The following is a 19,651-nucleotide window of genomic DNA, read 5'->3' as shown; positions in this document are numbered from 1 at the left end:
CTTAAAACAGTGATGTTTTTCAAAAGTAAAACTTGTCCTGCAAAAAATAAGCCCTGACATGGCCATAGTGATGGAAAAATAAAAAAGTTATGGCTCTGGGAAGGAGGGGAGTGAAAAATGAAAACGCAAAACCGAAAAAATCTCCGGTCATAAAGGGGTTAACGTTTGATAGGTGCAGGTCCTGCCCATTGGAGCCTTCTAGGTGAGGTAGTTTGATATGAATTGATATATGACCAGCTTGGTTATGGGAAGGCTTTTTAACCCCTTCATCAGCGGGTGGAGGTTAATTTTTTTTTTTTTTTCCAAGTTCATAAATTTGTAAAAAAAAAATAAAAAAAATTGCTTGTGTTGCCTCATTCCGAGATCTGTTCTGCTTTCATTTTCCAGGATATGGGGCTGTGTGAGGGATTACATTTTGCGCCCTGAGCTGATGTTTTTTACCGATACCACTGTGGGGTAGATACAATGTTTTCATCACCTCGCTGCATTTTATTGCAATGCTGTGGTGGCAAAAAAAACTAATTCTGGCTTTTCGATCTTTTTTCTCGTTACACTGTTTAACAATCCGATTAATTTATTTTATATGTTAGATCATACTTTTAAGAATGCAGCGATACTAAATATGTGTCTTTTTTATTGCTATTTTTTTAATGGGGCAAGAGAGGGTGATTTGAAGTTTTATTTTTTATTTTTAAAACCCTTCTTTTTTTCCACTTCTTACTTTACTTGTTAGTCCCCCTGAGGGACTTGAAGCTGTGATCATCCCGATCGCTTGTCCTATTCATAGCAGTGCATCAGCACTACTATGTATAGTAGAAATCACGGTCTCCTATGAATGCCAGCTTTCACAGGAGAATCGCCATGGCAAGCATGGAGGTCTTCAGCAGACCCCCAGGTGTCTTGGCAACCAATTGGTGCTAGTGATCACGTCACAAGAGCATGGAATGACACCTCACACCTCCCCGCCAGCTCAGGTTAGATAACGCTGTCAGACATTGACAGCGGCATTTAACATGTTAAAAGTCGCAGGGGAAAACCGCTCTACCTGCGGTTGTTAGAGGCAGATGATGGCTGAGCAATTCAGCCATCAACAGCCTGGAAAAATGTGAGCTCAGCTTGCATCTACTGTAACTTCCCAATATCCTTTTTCTTTTTTTAAATGTAAAGCCCAAAACGGAATCCAATGTGGCCTTACAAGTGATTTATAGATGGATAATAATACATCGAGAAAATCCCACAAGCTCACTATATATCTTTATAAATGTTGCTTGCTTTTACAACTGCTGCTTGACATTGAGTACTGCTGCTTATGATCATGTTAGAGTTGAGTTATTGCTACAGGTTTAGCAATACCAATTATGTGTACTCTTCTTAGAATATACTAACGCTTTTTTCATACACTTGGGATAGATCTTATTTTTATGTCTATAAGTTGTATTTATTTTTTTTATATTTTTTAAATTCCACCATAGGGTTATGTTATTGTTTTTTTTAAACTCTGAAAAACTTCTATACTGCTGTATAAAACTCTGGTGGAGTTTTACAGGTAGATTGTAAAATTGGGCGACAAGGGTCTAGTTGCACGTGTGTTAGGATCTGCTGGTGATGGCAACCCGTCAGTGCCCGGGCATTGGCCATCGCATTTAAGGGGAAGAATGCGTTACCGCAGGGCTTGGTAGCATTAGAGAAATGAGCACCCGCTGGCACAGGACATCCCGCCATCTGTGCACGCCTATATACTATGCTATAATTAAAAAAAAAAAAAAAAACACAAAACACTAAAAGGCACTAAACAAACATTATACTAGGTATTGGAACATGGAAGACTTACAAACATGTAACTTGCTTGTTCCTATTCTAACAGACATGAACTTACCGATGAAGTGGTCTCGGCTGCCAGTCTCGCTGCATATCTGGCAATCAATCTGTGTTCTTCATCTAGGCGGCTGGGACTGTCCAGCATTCTGTGCAAAGGAATGTAGGACAGGAAGAAAAAGGAAAAAAAACAACATTTTACACCTGGAAACTTATTACATCATTTGTGAGTAACCCAGGCAGCGTGTATGGGAACGGTATTTTCACTTTCATAATATGCTCCACTGTAAGCTGGAGTGTACTGCACAGATTTCTACCTGTAGAGAAAATGTTTAAGTAAAGAAAATTTGGTAATTCGCATATTTTGAGTTTTTTCTCCAGGAAAGCTTTAGTCTGTTACATACAATCGAACATCATGATATCACCATCTATCATAGTACTGTCACACGTGAAACTTTACTGTATAGTCCAGTTTAGCAGTAGTTTGAGCTCCGTGGATCCATATTCATTTCCACTATCCAAGGAGGGAAAGTTACATTAGATCCCCAGTGGCTCTGATGTCACAATGTAAAGATGCTTGTACGCTATGGAGCAGGTTACTTCATAACTACATGGTCACGAACACTTTTCTTTCATTTTTGTTTCTCGGCTGGAAAAGTCAAACTGACTTTACAAAACGCATAATGATGCTCTAATCAGAAAGACAATTCTTCTTTTAAATTATTAAAAAGGTTTTTTACACAAACAAAGTTAATTTTAATCAATAAATCTTGGAATAATTATACGTCCCACAATTGGATTTGTTTAAAAAAATAAAATGTTCCTGTGCCGAGATAATCTTATAAACGTGTCCCTACTGTGTACTGTGTAATGGCCATGTCTGACCGTACAGGAACATCGTCTGATCATACCACATCTCCTAGGCAGGTGGGGATGCAAAAGAGGATACATACATTTAAATGTCTTCACCCCGAGTCTCTCAACCAACAGAAAAATAACTATTAAGAAGTATGTACCTTTGCGATTTATCATGTAAAACAAATGTAACTGCAATGTTTTACTGCGTTCAATGCAGGGATCGCCACGATTTGGGGCTTGGACAAGTGATAAAGTAGTGTTCCTATTATATCGTATTTTTCGGATTATAAGACACACTTTTTTTCTCCCAAATTTGGAGGGAAAATGGGGGTACGTCTTATAAAGTGGATACACCATACCGATGCTGCAGGCCGCAGGCTGGGATGAGGGGGGTGTCCGGTGGTGCTGCGGGGGTGTCTGGTGCTGCTGTGGGTGTCTCCGGTGCTGCTGGGGGCTCTGCTGGCAATTTGTGAAAGGCCCCGCAGTTCCATGGTTTCCTGTGCTGTGGACTCCGGGAAAATGGCCGCCGGGGGTCGGCGCATGCGCAGATGGAGATCTCAGGCACCAAGATCTCAGGAGATGAGATCACAGTGCTGAAATCTCATCTCCCGAAATCTTGGTGCCGAGATCTCCATCTGCGCATTCGCCGCCCCCCCGGTGGCCATTTTCCCTAAGTCCACCGCACAGGAAGCCATGGAACTGCGGGGGCTCTGGCCTTTCACAAAATGTCAGCAGAGCCCCCCGCAGCACCAAATACACCCACAGCAGCACGAGACACCTCTGCAGCACCGCTAGACACCCCCGCAGGCTGGACACCAGCAGCGGCACATCGGAACACCCCCTCATCCCAGCCTGCGGCCGGCAGCATTACCACACTCCTGCCTCCTCCAGCAGCGACCCTGGGACCCCGCTTCACTGCAGCCACCACCCCAGGTAAGCAATAAGATGCATGGATTATAAGATGCACCACCATTTTATTAAAAACATATTTTTCTCCTCAAAATTTGGGGTGTGTCTTCTTATCCGGAGCGTCTTACAATCTGAAAAATACGGTATATGATATATACCACATACATCTGGCATTGACTAAGCTTCCAAAATAAGGCAACTCTTCTAAGAGGCCACAACTGCTTGCAAGTCAACCAGCAGGGAAGGTATGGGACAGATTTTATTTTTTTGCTATAATAATTTAAATTGCACAAAAGTATCTCAAGTTTTAGAGAAAAAAATGTTACTAGAAAGTCACAATAACATTACTACATTGTGTGATGAACACATGAGGAGGAAAATCACTAAGTTATGCCTCTGTAGGAATGAACCCCATAGGACTGCATTGTCATAGCGAGTTATACTATCACTGTCCTACACAGCAATTTAAGTGTTCTTTTATCTGGTAAATTGACTTTAACAGTAACAAAAAAAAAAATGGTAATAGGCTATGTTCACATGTTGCATTTTACTGCGTTTTTCTCTGCAGGTAAAACCTGATCTTTTGGCAGTAAAAAGCTTCTTACAAAAAGCAGTTTTGCTGAGTTGTTTGAGTTTTTGCTGCATTTTTCAGGATCCCAAAGTTCAGTTTTGCTTCCACCACAGGAGCATGAACACGGGTCACCAATAGTGATGAGCGAGTATACTCATTGCTCTGGTGATCTCCGAGTATTTGTGAGTGCTCGGAGATTTAGTTTTTGTGGACGCAGCTGCATGATTTACAACTACTAGCCAGCCTAAGTACATGTGGGGGTTGCCTGGTTGCTAGGGAATCCCCAGATGTAATCAAGCTGTCTAGTAGCTGCAAATCATGCAGTTGCGGCAAGGAAAGCTAAATCTTCAAGCACTCACAAATACTCGGAGACCACCCGAGTGTGCTCGGAAAAACCTGAACAACAAGTATACTCGCTCATCACTAGTCACCAATGCAAGACATATGTGAAATCATAAAACCACTTTTTGAAAAAAGGGCAATTTTAAATTATTTAGTGGAAAAAGATTTTTATGTCTGAAAAAATAGCGACTATTCTGAACAAAAAAGTTATTAGCATATATTAAAATACACATTTATAAATGTAACAGCTGGGGGAGGTGAATTGGTCAGGAATAGTTTACCTTAGACATTGGCAGAGCATTGAGTATGTAGGACACTGTTTACTCCCCCCCCCCCCCCCCCCGAGGAAGCATATCAGCGAAATGCTTTTTGGGGTCTTGTCCTCCACGTCCTTATTCAGGCTGGTCTTTTATGGACACTCCTATATTTTCCACATTAATTACATCCATTTGCATCAGATCTATGGTTTTGCAACTGTATAATAGTTTGATCTACAGTAATTAAGTTGCCTTGGTTCTTATTTGCCATCCAAATAGTTTGATATTTCTTTATAAAATGATATAATTTGTTTCCATTTGGAGGCCTATATGCACTATGCACGTGTCACTTTATATTACTATATGAGGCACTTTGGTTGTTACCATTGGTATCTGTGCAATTGTTTTACCGACTTTTTGCCACTTATTTTGTGTACTGTATGTGCATATTTACAGGTGTGTGGTATAATTATGCCCTTTTGACTACACCAGCCATTTATTGGACGTGGCACTAAGGTGTCACTTTAATCACCTTTTCTTGTTCTCTTTTTCTTTTATTATGTATTCTTATGATGATAAAATTTATTTTAACATAATCATCAATAAAAGATTTCCACTTTAATTATTGCTCCGGGATCCTTTTTTTTTTTTTTCTTTAGTTTGTTGTTTAATCTGTACTAATCCTAAAGGCCATTGTCATGTGAACAGACCAAGACATTATGGTTTAAACGTGAGAGAAATCCCAAAAATAAATAGGTTTCAAATAAATGCTGTACCTGCTTTTTTTTCACTAAAAATGCAGCAAAACTTGATACAGCTCTTTTACTTACCCATTGCTTTCCATGGGTGAAAAAAGACTGACAAAACGCCGAACGAAGATGACATGCTGCAGTTTTCAAAAACGCAAGTTTTTCAGGAAAAAAAAAACAATGTGTGTGCATGAGATTTCTGAAATCTCATAGCTTTTGCGGAAACTGTAAAATGCAGCTTAAAATTTGCATGAAAAAAACAAACATGCAGCAAAAAGGCAACACGAGGACATAGCCATACCCTGCGGCTCTTTATGCAGATTACATCAATACATATTTAGACACATGGTGGCCGTATACACTAGGTAATTGTCGGCTGAAGGCTTGTTTGACGTGCTTTGCTGGTCTTAGCATGGCCTGCTTGCCAACAGGTAGAGGCGAGAACGACACTGCCAGACTCCTTATGTAGTGGCTTATCTTAGTCCAAACAAAAGATTAAAGGTACCGTCACACTCAGCGATGCTGCAGCGATATAGACAACGATGCCGATCGCTGCTGCATCGCTGTTTAGGTCGCAGTAGAGACGTCAAACACAGCAGCTCCAGAACGATGCAGGAGCGATCCAGTGACGTAACGGCGACTCACTTATCGTTGTAGCCGGTTGTTAGCTCCATGTTAAAACGTTGCTGGCATCGTTGCTTTTGCTGTCAAACACGACGATACACGCCGACCTGACGACCAAATAAAGTTCTGGACTTCTAGCTCCGACCAGCGATGGCACAGCGGGATCCAGATCGCTGCTGCGTGTCAAACACAACGAGATCGCTATCCAGGACGCTGCAACGTCACGGATCGTTGTCGTTCTCGTTGTAAAGTTGCTGTGTGTGAAGGTACCTTAAGACTGTTAGAGCCAAGACCCTCCCCATAAATGTTAGATGGCTGGCAGCTTTGGCAGAAATGTGCTGGTTCAGTTGAGGATTATCCTGTGTGTATGTCAGAAATCAATCCCACCTCAGTGATCGCACCTTATCACTGGCCACAATTGTTACCAAGTAGTAGTCAGAAATGCAGAGACAACAGAATAAAAGAATACTACTATCTGCAGGTAATTGGATTCAGAAATACTATCCACGTCGATATTTACATCCTAACTGGCTTTAAGGGTTATTTTCATCTCAGACATTTATGCCGCCATTATCCACAGGATATTTGTTCATAGCAGCTGTGAGACAGTCAGGATCGGGAGATCTGTATTCTCAAGATCAGTGCGGGTCGGTGCGGGTCACAGAGGTTGGCTGTCTTCTGTCACACATACACAAAATATCCTGAGGATTTGCCATCTATATCTGACATGTAAAATGCACCTTTAGATAGTAGACAATTAAGGAAAATGTATAAAACTGTCTAAAAGCAAACTTCGTTCACAGTAAGCAATCACAAAGCACCTTCAATGTATGAGGTGCAGCCACATGTAGCGGCTAGCCACACGGCTAAAGCTCCTATCCATGGTGTGGCCAATGGCTTGCGCAACAAAATCCTGCAGGAATTGGCCATCACTGATGACAGAGTTTCAGCCGCATGTGGTCACAAACTTTGGACAACAATTCATACATCTTCCCCATTTGTATATTTGAGGAACACTGATTATAAACTAATTAAAAAGGTCAAGATATTTGGGGGGGGGGATTACCCCAACAGTTCAAACACATTTATATAAATATAGATAAGAATTCGTATAAAGCAAAAAAATGATGGGACAGAATTAATGGTTTATGTAACAAACATATACTAGGGGGTTGAGGAAGACCAATGGTTGATCTTTGCGCTAGCTATGATAAACCTATGACCTAACAAAAAAAAAATATCATGGCTGTTTATGTACACATTTTTTGACACATTTCCCTTAGGAACCTAAGGAACCTACTGAAAATCCCAAAGAAATCGGAAAGAAATCTGCACCCGGCTATTTTGCTTCATGGTAATGGGATTTTATAAAATGGCAAATATATTGCACTGTACTTTGCTGCAAACTGTTGAAGCGAAACGTAAAAACAAAAACATGCCATGTGCTAAAGTGGGCTAAGGAGTGCGCTGGGGTCTGTGAGCTGCCAGGGGGCTAGTGACGGTTGTCGGCAGGTTTCAGGCTCTTTGCATCCTTCATACCTGGGATATTGTGATACTCTGTTACTGAAAATATATAAAAGACTCATTTGAATTAAATTATGAAAACTTTCTAAAAACTAGACAATACTTTCTGCAGAGAAATGAATAAAGTAATCACACTTGTAAATCAGGTGAATATCGGTGTAAAAAAGAAATTGTGAAATGGAATAATAGCATCGTCTGTAAGCCATGACTGGCACTGAGCGCATGAGGCAAGCGCAGTCCCTTGTTGCACAGATCTCTTCCCGGAGCCACCTGAGCACACGCTGAAGTCATCGGACTTGGCTCACTAGGTTTCATCATCAAGTGACCATCACATGCGGCAACCTCCATGTCGTACACACAAGACATTCGCCAAGCCTTAATAACTAACCGTGAAAGGTTGTTCTGCAGCATATTGGCATAGACCCCGATGAGAACATGTTCATCAGCCAGCCTGTCTGCCACATCCAGGCTGTACTGAAACCTAGAAGGATGGGTTGGAGATAGGAAAGGCTTCAATGCAAAAAATAAAGGAATTAAAATATAATGTGTGCATGCTGGGAAAGCAAAAGCAGAGAAAGAGGCATGCAGAAGAAGACGACGACACCACCTCTAATCCAGATATTAAAACGTGAGAATTGTGCATTAGTTCCTAAAAGCCACCTATTTACAGGACATCGAAAGCACAGCCACCTGAGAACTTCCGTTATGGAGACTGCCAAGGAAACGGGCCAACAATGAGTCCTACACAGAAACGGCTAGAACCCCTGATGGGCTCATACACAACAGACAGGTGTTAGACCATGGCCCATCCGGTCGTTTGTCCTCCTTCATGCACAGAAGTACTTGCTTTACATAACGCCTCTGCCTTCTCTACAAGAAAGCCGCTGACAAACCCGCTGGCGGCTTATCTTGCTGGATCACATCATACTGGGGAAGAGCTGGGAGGTCCCAATACACAGACTGATGGCCAGGCACGGTGATATTGGCGGGGCATCTGATGACAGACTTGTGTGGGGGGCCACCCCCTCCCCCCCCGCTGTTCTGAAAATACTCACCCGGCTCCCTCGCTGGCGCTGCTTCCTGTTCTGGCCGTATCTTCTACTGTATCAGCGGTCACGTGGTGCCGCCGATTACACCTCCCGTAGGGGTGGAGCCGCATATTCATTACTATAAATGAGTGGCCCCACGTGACCGCATACAGGAGAAGATGCGGCCAGAACAGGAAGCAGCGCCGGTGAGGGAGCCAGGTGAGTATTTTCAGAACAGCGGGGGGTGAGGGGGGGCGCACATGGGCACATAGATCTTTATTTTAAACACAATTATTCATATCTTCTCTACAGCAAACGCTGCTGCAGGGAAGATATGAATCGCGGCTTCAGCACCAGATACTGGTACGTGTGGTACCCAGCACAGTGCGTGTGGTACCCAGTGGGCACACAGGTGGCACACGTGTGCCACAGAAACGTAGGGGCACACGGACACGGATAATTCTGGTACCAATTTTTTCCGGTACCGGAATTATCTGGACGTGTGAGACTGGCCGTATACTGTATTGGCAAAGTTCAAGATATTAGAACTCAACACGTGTGAGACATTTCTATACGCTAGGAGCGCCTCCCGATGTACATGCCAAATGTGGAAAGCCATGGGAACCGCGCTAAAACAATGACAAGTGTCACAATGGATAAAAGCAGGGACAAAGTGGTCAAATCAGTGTTTTACACAATTTTAAAAATTAGTAAATAGTGCCGCTTTCTCCAAAAACAGCGCCACATTTGTGCTCCGGTATTGTGTGGTATTGCAACTGACTCCTATTCACTTTAAAAGCAGCTGTGCTTCAAAACCAGAGAAAATCATGGACAGGAGAAACAAAATATGTTTTTATTGTCTCCTATACAACCCCTTTCATCGCTCATCCATGAATGTCTCGCATGTTAGCCAAGAGCACTTATACATCCCGATGCGTCCACATCGTACTGGTGGTGTTTCCAAGGTTCACAGTATACTTTTATAGAATGAATAAAACAAAGTTATATCAGGAGGGACAGTAAATGTCATGCACTGGATATCGGTCACTATTTGCACGATTATTGTTAATGTCTCAAGTTATAGAAGAAAAACGATTCAGTTATGTATATAGATGGGAGCGGACGTGGTGGGCACACGAGACAGGGCTTCCTGGGATAATACATGGGTCGGGAGTCGGGACTTATTCCTGCTTCATAAATAATCTCTGAAGAAAAGGAATAAAGTCCTCGTACGCTGGCTCATGTTCCTGTGCAGGTAGCACACATGGTCCCTAGTTATCCTGCCAATTGTTTCAGGGGAGCAGCTCTGTGGGCGATAAGTTGCATGAATAGTAGACCTGTCTGTGGGTGTCTCGCTTCTGGTCTCGAATATACAATATGGCTGGCGCCATCATCCATACCTACCCTGCATCATAAATCATCCATGTTTACTTGGTGTCACTACAGACTTCACACTTTTCTCTTTTTAGCGAGAAAGCTACATATTTTTTTCAACTATATTATATTTGGGTATTTTGCATCTTATAAATTTTGGTTGGTCCATGCTGTAGGCTGCACCTAACTAGACTTTCGGAGAAAGAGCATCCTTTAATGACCCCTAGACTATCATCATTCGTGCAAAAGCCACCACTACGGACCTTCCATACTCAAATGCCTGCTCCTGTCCAGGTAGATGCAGCTCTCGGCACAAATCACAGCGAGTCCACATTGAAGTTTAAAAGCAAAATACCCTAATATAGTAATTAAAGAGGATCTATCAGCAGATTGCTGCGATTCAATACGAGAACAGCATGATATAGAGGCAAGACCATGATTCCAGTGATATGTCACTTACTGTCTTGTGTTTTGCTGTTTCAATAAAATCAGTGTTTTATCAGGAGGAAATTATCACTACAAAACTAGGTGTCTTGTGCCTCCTAGTCCAACCAAGCCGACACCACTGAGTAGCAGCTTTCTGATAATATACATTGTATACAGAAAGCTGCCAATCAGTGGTAAGGGGTGGCGTTATACAGAGCTCAGCATTCATAGCTCTGCTAGATCTGCAGCAGAGAAAACTGTGATTCGATCACAACGGCTGCACTCTGTAAACTAAGTGACATCACTGGAATCAGGGTCTCTGTCCCTACCTCATGCAGCTCTTCAGAATTAATATATAGCAAAAAGCTGCTGACAGATTCTTTGATGGCAATCTCCTTCCCTCTATTTTTCTTTTATAAATGGAGGCACAGTTTAACTTACAAAATATCTTATTGTAGAATCGTTGTTTGGAAAGCTCTTGAAATAACAGTCATGCCCCATCACCAGAATGGCAAAGATAACTCCTTTATAGGAAGGTTTTAGTTTGCAAAGATCAAAACAGATAAAGGAGTCATTCTATCCTATTAAAATATCTGTGTGGAAACGATCAACTCAACGCGATGCTGTATACGAGCAGAGTGCCTGCAAACCCTTCCCAATAGGGAATTCACATGAAATCAGGAATACCTGTCCCAACCAGTCCACTTCCCAATAGGGTATTACATTAAATCAGGAATACCTGTCCCCACCAGTCCACTTCCCAATAGGGAATTACATTAAATCAGGAATACCTGTCCCCACCAGTCCACTTCCCAATAGGGAATTACATTAAATCAGGAATACCTGTCCCCACCAGTCCACTTCCCAATTGGGAATTCACATGAAATCAGGAATACCTGTTCCCACCAGTCCACTTCCCAATAGGGAATTACATTAAATCAGGAATACCTGTCCCCACCAGTCCACTTCCCAATAGGGAATTCACATGAAATCAGGAATACCTGTCCCCACCAGTCCACTTCCCAATAGGGAATTACATTAAATCAGGAATACCTGTCCCCACCAGTCAACTTCCCAATAGGGAATTACATTAAATCAGGAATACCTGTCCCCACCAGTCCACTTCCCAATAGGGAATTACATTAAATCAGGAATACCTGTCCCCACCAGTCAACTTCCCAATAGGGAATTACATTAAATCAGGAATACCTGTCCCCACCAGTCCACTTCCCAATAGGGAATTACATTAAATCAGGAATACCTGTCCCCACCAGTCCACTTCCCAATAGGGAATTACATTAAATCAGGAATACCTGTCCCCACCAGTCCACTTCCCAATAGGGAATTACATTAAATCAGGAATACCTGTTCCCACCAGTCCACTTCCCAATAGGGAATTACATTAAATCAGGAATACCTGTCCCCACCAGTCCACTTCCCAATAGGGAATTCACATGAAATCAGGAATACCTGTCCCCACCAGTCCACTTCCCAATAGGGAATTACATTAAATCAGGAATACCTGTCCCCACCAGTCCACTTCCCAATAGGGAATTACATTAAATCAGGAATACCTGTTCCCACCAGTCCACTTCCCAATAGGGAATTACATTAAATCAGGAATACCTGTCCCCACCAGTCCACTTCCCAATAGGGAATTCACATGAAATCAGGAATACCTGTCCCCACCAGTCCACTTCCCAATAGGGAATTACATTAAATCAGGAATACCTGTTCCCACCAGTCCACTTCCCAATAGGGAATTACATTAAATCAGGAATACCTGTCCCCACCAGTCCACTTCCCAATAGGGAATTCACATGAAATCAGGAATACCTGTCCCCACCAGTCCACTTCCCAATAGGGAATTACATTAAATCAGGAATACCTGTCCCCACCAGTCCACTTCCCAATAGGGAATTACATTAAATCAGGAATACCTGTCCCCACCAGTCCACTTCCCAATAGGGAATTACATGAAATCAGGAATACCAGTTCCCACCAGTCCACTTCCCAATAGGGAATTACATTAAATCAGGAATACCTGTCCCCACCAGTCCACTTCCCAATAGGGAATTACATTAAATCAGGAATACCTGTCCCCACCAGTCCACTTCCCAATAGGGAATTACATGAAATCAGGAATACCTGTTCCCACCAGTCCACTTCCCAATAGGGAATTACATTAAATCAGGAATACCTGTCCCCACCAGTCCACTTCCCAATAGGGAATTACATTAAATCAGGAATACCTGTTCCCACCAGTCCACTTCCCAATAGGGAATTACATTAAATCAGGAATACCTGTTCCCACCAGTCCACTTCCCAATAGGGAATTACATAAAATCAGGAATACCTGTCCCCACCAGTCCACTTCCCAATAGGAAATTACATTAAATCAGGAATACCTGTCCCCACCAGTCCACTTCCCAATAGGGAATTCACATGAAATCAGGAATACCTGTCCCCACCAGTCCACTTCCCAATAGGGAATTACATTAAATCAGGAATACCTGTTCCCACCAGTCCACTTCCCAATAGGGAATTACATGAAATCAGGAATACCTGTCCCCACCAGTCCACTTCCCAATAGGGAATTACATTAAATCAGGAATACCTGTCCCCACCAGTCCACTTCCCAATAGGGAATTACATTAAATCAGGAATACCTGTCCCCACCAGTCCACTTCCCAATAGGGAATTACATTAAATCAGGAATACCTGTTCCCACCAGTCCACTTCCCAATAGGGAATTACATTAAATCAAGAATACCTGTTCCCACCAGTCCACTTCCCAATAGGGAATTACATTAAATCAGGAATACCTGTTCCCACCAGTCCACTTCCCAATAGGGAATTACATAAAATCAGGAATACCTGTCCCCACCAGTCCACTTCCCAATAGGAAATTACATTAAATCAGGAATACCTGTCCCCACCAGTCCACTTCCCAATAGGGAATTACATGAAATCAGGAATACCTGTCCCCACCAGTCCACTTCCCAATAGGAAATTACATTAAATCAGGAATACCTGTCCCCACCAGTCCACTTCCCAATAGGGAATTCACATGAAATCAGGAATACCTGTCCCCACCAGTCCACTTCCCAATAGGGAATTACATTAAATGAGGAATACCTGTTCCCACCAGTCCACTTCCCAATAGGGAATTACATGAAATCAGGAATACCTGTCCCCACCAGTCCACTTCCCAATAGGGAATTACATGAAATCAGGAATACCTGTTCCCACCAGTCCACTTCCCAATAGGGAATTACATTAAATCAGGAATACCTGTTCCCACCAGTCCACTTCCCAATAGGGAATTACATTAAATCAGGAATACCTGTCCCCACCAGTCCACTTCCCAATAGGGAATTACATGAAATCAGGAATACCAGTTCCCACCAGTCCATGGTAACACCATGCAGGTACATATGAAATGCCTTATTATATTAAAAGCTTCTTTCACCGTCATGAAACTCAAGCTTGGTTACAAATTTGCAAAAGGCAGCTGTAAGATGTAATACTAGATAGCCCTGGCAAACACTAACAATGGAGGTACTGTACTCACCGGGGTCGCATAGTGTCACATTGACTGCTATAATATAAGGCCAGAAGAGCAGAAAAAGTCATTTTCAGGAGGGATTTTTCAGGAAGGACGCCGCTATTAGGTCATTCTGTATATCCTGCTGCTCCTGAAAACTTCAAGCAGTCACTGTCTGCGCCCTCCACGCCACACCGCCTCATTATAAGGGACTACTGCTGCAGAAAAGGCCGAAAACTGGCTGATTATCGTAGCAACTACGCCTCTGGTACAGAGGAGAGGGGTCTCACTGGAGAGAGGAGAGTCGGCCACTCTGACCACATGTGAAGAGACCTTGGCCTTTAAATCTTCCTGCTTTCTAGGGCCAAATTGGCTTTAATCAGGTGACAAAAGACAAGTATGACAACAGCAGGTGGAGCAGCGGAGAGGGGAAGACATTGTGCCGCTATGATAATAGTGTGATTGTTTGGATCTCCTGTGTAATCCCATAGGAAACCTCACTGTCAGCAAAGCTCACGGCTACAACGGAGATGAATCTGAGAGCTTTGGGAAAACAGCGCGGTCTTAGGGTAAGGTCACACAGGGCGTTTTTGCTGTGTTTTTTTGCTGCTTTTTATGCTAATTTTCAGCTGCTTTTTACAGTACCAGCAAAGCCTATGAGATTTCAGAAATCTCATGCACACACAATGGTTTTTTGTTTGATCAGTATTTTGTGCTTTGCTGCGTTTTTTGGACATAGAGCATGTCACTTCTTTCACCGTTTTTGCTGCGTTTTTTCACCCATTGACTTGAATGGGTGATGAGAAAAAAGCAGCAAAAACGCAGCTATTGCTATTTGCTTTGTTTTTGCTGCTGAAAATCCAATGACATTAACATGGACAAAGGGAGAAAAACGCACTAAAAAACGCAACAAAAACGCACCTAAACCTGCGTTTTTTATGCAGCTTCTTTCCTGCCAAGAAGATCAGGTTTAGCTGCAGAAAAAAAAGCAGCAAAAACGCCCTGTGTGAACTTACCCTTAGTGATACAGCTGAATAACGCTATATCTGGCATACTAGCTGTTCCCCATGTCAGTGAATAGGACTGAGCTATATACACCGGCAACCAATAGCAAAAAAAAAGAAAAATAAAGACGTCCTTTATTTCGGTCCTAAGCAATCTGTTGATCATAACTTTTTACAATAAATGCAGAAAATTAGTAGAAATAATTTCATTTACAGGGATCCAATCCAGTTAATGACACGTTTGTGACTATTGGAAATGATGCCAGACTTCGGTACTACTTGCGCGGTCATTAGTATGGATTAGTGGGATTAACGCACCGCTACTCGCCTGCTTGCTCTAGGGCACAGCATGCACATCCAAGGTCTACAGGCCGATGGGAAACTTACCCCTTGCCTTTAAGCAATGTTGGAGCAGCCATAGCCAGCTGTCTGCTCTGCTCTGTATCGGACGTCTTTTGAGTAGAGCTGGTTAACGAGACAGAACATTGTCACATGAAGAACAAAGGGGCGCGATAAACAAGTGGTGAATGAACGCTCCAGAATGTAAAGTAATCGCTCCACTGGTTACAGAGAATTAAATGAAGCCCAAAATATCATTTCATGTCAAAAGAAATCGAACAGAAGAGGACGGGGATGATTGATATTCATTAGCCAAAGTAAAGTAGTCTAGGTGAGAAAGAAGCAGTCCGCTTTATATCTAGGTAATAAGAGAATTAGGTAATGGAGCCGACCACAGACATGAGATTCTGATCCGAAATCCACTGTCAAGCTAATGTGCAAAATAATAATCAGGAGGCAGCGAGATTTTTAGTTGTGAGACACTTGGATTCTGGTTTGGTTACTTTGGCCTCAATTTAAAGCTGCATTAATAACTACTATATATTAATTCTCCAATATCAGATGCCACAAGTCAGCATTGGTCATCCATTGATTTGCTGACTTTGCTCACGTGCATTCTGAAACTCATCATTACATTACATTTTTATCTTCGTCTATACCTTTTATTTATGTAGCACTGCTGTATTATACACCGAAATGATGCCAGCTGTTAGCTGGGGGCATTTTACCATATGCGCGTGCTGCCCCTTTAAGAACAAGGGAGCATGTGCACTAGGCACTCCGCAGGAGCGTGGAGGAGGAGTGAGGAAGAGGGAGCTCATGAAGAAGCTGCTGTGTCCAGGGGAGTCAGGCTACTTTCACACATCAGGTTTTTTGTTTCAGGCACAATCCGGCAAGTTTCGAAAAAAAAAATGGATCCCTTTTTTTTGCGCCGGATCCGTTTTTTTCTCATAGAGTTGTATTAGCGCCGGATTGCACCTGATTGCCACACGTTTCATCCGTTTTTTTCCGGATCCGTCCAAATAACTGTTTCCAGCGGACGGAGAAAACGTCCAGATGAACGTTTTTTCGTCCGGCCAAAAATGTGTGAAACGGACATGTGAAAAGATGAATCCAGCCTCCGAATCCAGTTTTACAAGCGGTCTCTCTCTCTCTCTTTTCCAGGAAGTCAATGTAAACTCCATATTTAAAATAAAAACTGGATCCGGCAAAAAAATGGATCCGATGTATCAGTTTTTACACTATTTGCAACGGATCCGTTTTTTTAAACATTAGACGGATTCTGCCTGATGTGTGAAAGTAGCGGCCCATGTCGGTGTTCCTGGCACGGAGGGAGGAGGGGAACCATGTGGAGGTGCTGGTAGACTCACAGGTTGTTATTTTAGGTATTTTACACACTTTGGGGCCCACTTTCCTGAAAGTGGATACCACCTTCAAGATGCAAATCACAGGCTGTATCAGTCATGTGACCAGGTAGATCACTAACGGCTGAGGCCTACTAAACACCAGAGGGCAATCACAGAACCAAGAAGCCGGAGGGACTCGAAAGGAGTCACAATGTAGACAATCCATACTGCTCACAGCATGCAGTAAAGGGAAAAGTGTTGGTGGCCAACTTGAAGTTTTTTTTTCCTGAAACATAATACTCCGAAGGCAGGACCCAAATGATAAGAACGCCATCATCATAACTTGCCCCCAGCAGCTACAGCGGCCCCTCTTCACTGCTCCCCCGGCCGGTCTTTGTTCACAGCGCAGCAGCAGAGATGTCACGACTGCAGCATGTGACTCAATAGTCATGATGTTCATCGCTGCATGACCACTGAGTCACGTGATTGGCTGCAGTTGTGATGTCAGGACTGCAGTTCTGTCACCAATGACCAGCTGGGAGCGGAAAGGCGACTCTAGATCGGTAGAGGGCAGATAATGATGATTTAGTATCTGCAGAGTAATCCAACCTTTGGGGTATTAAATGGAACTATCCAGAACCCAGCACTCTGATCTGCCCAGATCATTATGCTCTGAAGTTGACATGCTTTACATCACTCACTGTCCCCATTGGGACTCATAATGTAGATTCGTTATCAGTAAGGCTATGACGTGTGGGAGCAAATCAGAGAAATAGCAGGAAACCTAATGAAACACACAGAAAACGTAAAAACTCCAAGCAGATCTTGTCCTTAGATTTGATCCCGACCAAACTAATGACTAATCACTTGATCCATTTGCCACTTAAAGTCTATAGGAAACGGATCATAGCGGATGGTCATCTGTTATGTCATCCGTTACCTAATCTGTTTTTTAGCACTGCACATGCCCAGATCAATAGAGGTGGGCAGAGAAACCCCCAGAAAAAAAGGAGTCCATTATAAACAGAAAACAATGGCAGATGCAAAGCAGAAATCAAAGTGTGCATCTGTTTTTTACCCAATTTTAATGGCTTTAGTTGTGTTTTTTTCTTATACTGGATCCCTGAAAGGGAATCTGTCAGCAGGTTTGTGCTATGTAATGTGAGGACTGCATGAGGCACAGAATTCAGCCATATGTCACTTTTTTTTACTGTGTGCTGCTGATTACTTACAATCAAGGTGTTATCACTAGGAGATAATCTCTGCTGGACTACAGCAGTATGTGAGCTCTGGTCTGACCACGCCCCCTCCGGTGATAAGCAGCTCACTGTCAGTATACATTGTACATAGAGGGCCTGGTGTGGGCAGGGTTAGATTTCTCAGCTCCGATACATTCTACTACATCTCAGATCTCTGTGTCACAACTGCTGAACCCAGTAAACTAAGTGATATATCATTGGAATCAGGGTCTCTTGCCCTACATTATGCTGCTCTCCGATTAAATAGCAAACACCTGCTGACAGATTCTCTTTAAAATGGATGTGATCTGGACGTGTGAACAAAAGCCTAACAATGCTAGCCATAAACTTCATGACAAACCCAAATATCGAGCTAGACATAATTTATGTGTATCACCCTAGCTAGAATGAACTAAAAAAAATAAATTTACAGCTCTCCATAGAAGTTCACGAGCACCAACTGTCATCTCCTATCTTAGTAATGAGAAAATAGGTTTTACAGAAGACACATTTTTCCCCATGAACTCAGAATTTTGAGATTGAATGATCAGTTCAGGGTTCTAGTAAGATACCCTCCCTGACAGACGTAATGTCGCTTATCCATGTTATGTAAATAAAAGCTTATAACCTGACATTAAATTCATCTATTGGTTGTATGAATTATTCTTTTGAAAGCGGAAACTGAAACCCTTCGAAATGTGGTTTAGGTTAAGAAAATAAATTGGCATCAATGCAGAAATATTGATCAGTTAATGGACACAGAATGGTCAGATTTTGGTAAGACAAAAGTTTTGTCGCCCACAGAAAGTAATGTGATATTCAAACAAATAATTAACTTAAACTACAAATGTATGTTGCATAACATTGGTGAATGATGTTGTGGTGCCATTAGAGTCATATTTAATATTTTGTGTGACTTCCATGAGCTTGAAGGACTGCATCCGTGCGGTTCAACAATGATTCATACAATTTATTAATGAAGTCATCAGGAATAGCAACGAGTGCTGTCTTACATACCAGAGTTCATCTAGATTCTTTGTCTTCCAAGATTCCTCGTTCATCCTACCCCAAACATGCTCAATGATGTTCATGTCTGGTGACTGGGCTGGCCAGTCCTTGAGCACCTTGATCTTTTTTGCCTGGAGGAACTTTGTTGTACAGATGGATGTATGAGATGGAGCACCATCCTGCTGCAGAATTTGACCCCTTTTATGATTTAGAATATAAGAGGTAGCTAATACTTCTTGATATTTTAGGCTATTGCAAATGTTTCGCATTTCCCCATTGTTCTGTCTCCGCCATCTAATATTGTTACCCTGATTATTTGCTTGCATAATTGCAGTTTCCTCAGTATACAGTATTGATATATTCATGCCTTTATTCATCTGTGATGCTTTGGCTCCCTCTAGCGGTCAGAGTTATGTTGGCAGTTCAATCTTGTTTTTGTATTATCCATGTCTGATTCTCCTCCTCCTTTGCAATGCATTATGGTAGCTCAGCCTCCATTTCTCTCCATTTTTCCTTTCACTTTCTTCAGTTTGCCTTCAAGGAAAGACGCTTCACTTCATCCCCCTTGCGATTGCATTGCCGGTATGTCTTTATGCTTCCTATAGATATTTCTGCTCTATATTAGCTTAGTTTAACCAGTTGTACTCCTAGTTTAGTCACTAGCCTTCTAAATGTTATGCATAATGTATATC

The 19,651-nt window shown here is 42.4% G+C and overlaps 1 protein-coding gene across 16 annotated transcripts in view; it reads right to left on the bottom strand.

The window, feature by feature from the left end:
- The window catches only part of DTNA (dystrobrevin alpha), a 450,665-nt gene that overhangs the window by 57,595 nt on the left and 373,419 nt on the right, over positions 1-19,651 (bottom strand). For 10 of the 16 annotated variants that reach the window (XM_069731276.1, XM_069731277.1, XM_069731274.1 and 7 more), the window contains 3 exons: positions 15,416-15,493; positions 8,038-8,130; positions 1,877-1,964 (listed from right to left, as the gene is read on the bottom strand). In XM_069731276.1, the coding sequence (XP_069587377.1) occupies positions 1,877-1,964; positions 8,038-8,130; positions 15,416-15,493 (259 nt within the window). The remainder of the gene's footprint in view (positions 1-1,876; positions 1,965-8,037; positions 8,131-15,415; positions 15,494-19,651) is intronic. The other 6 variants (XM_069731285.1, XM_069731284.1, XM_069731287.1 and 3 more) reach the window with 1 other exon arrangement.

Source organism: Ranitomeya imitator, chromosome 6 (assembly GCF_032444005.1).
Source record: "Ranitomeya imitator isolate aRanImi1 chromosome 6, aRanImi1.pri, whole genome shotgun sequence".
Lineage (NCBI taxonomy): Eukaryota > Metazoa > Chordata > Amphibia > Anura > Dendrobatidae > Ranitomeya > Ranitomeya imitator.
Note: the sequence above shows the minus strand (reverse complement) of the source record. Positions and strands in the feature narration are given on the sequence as shown.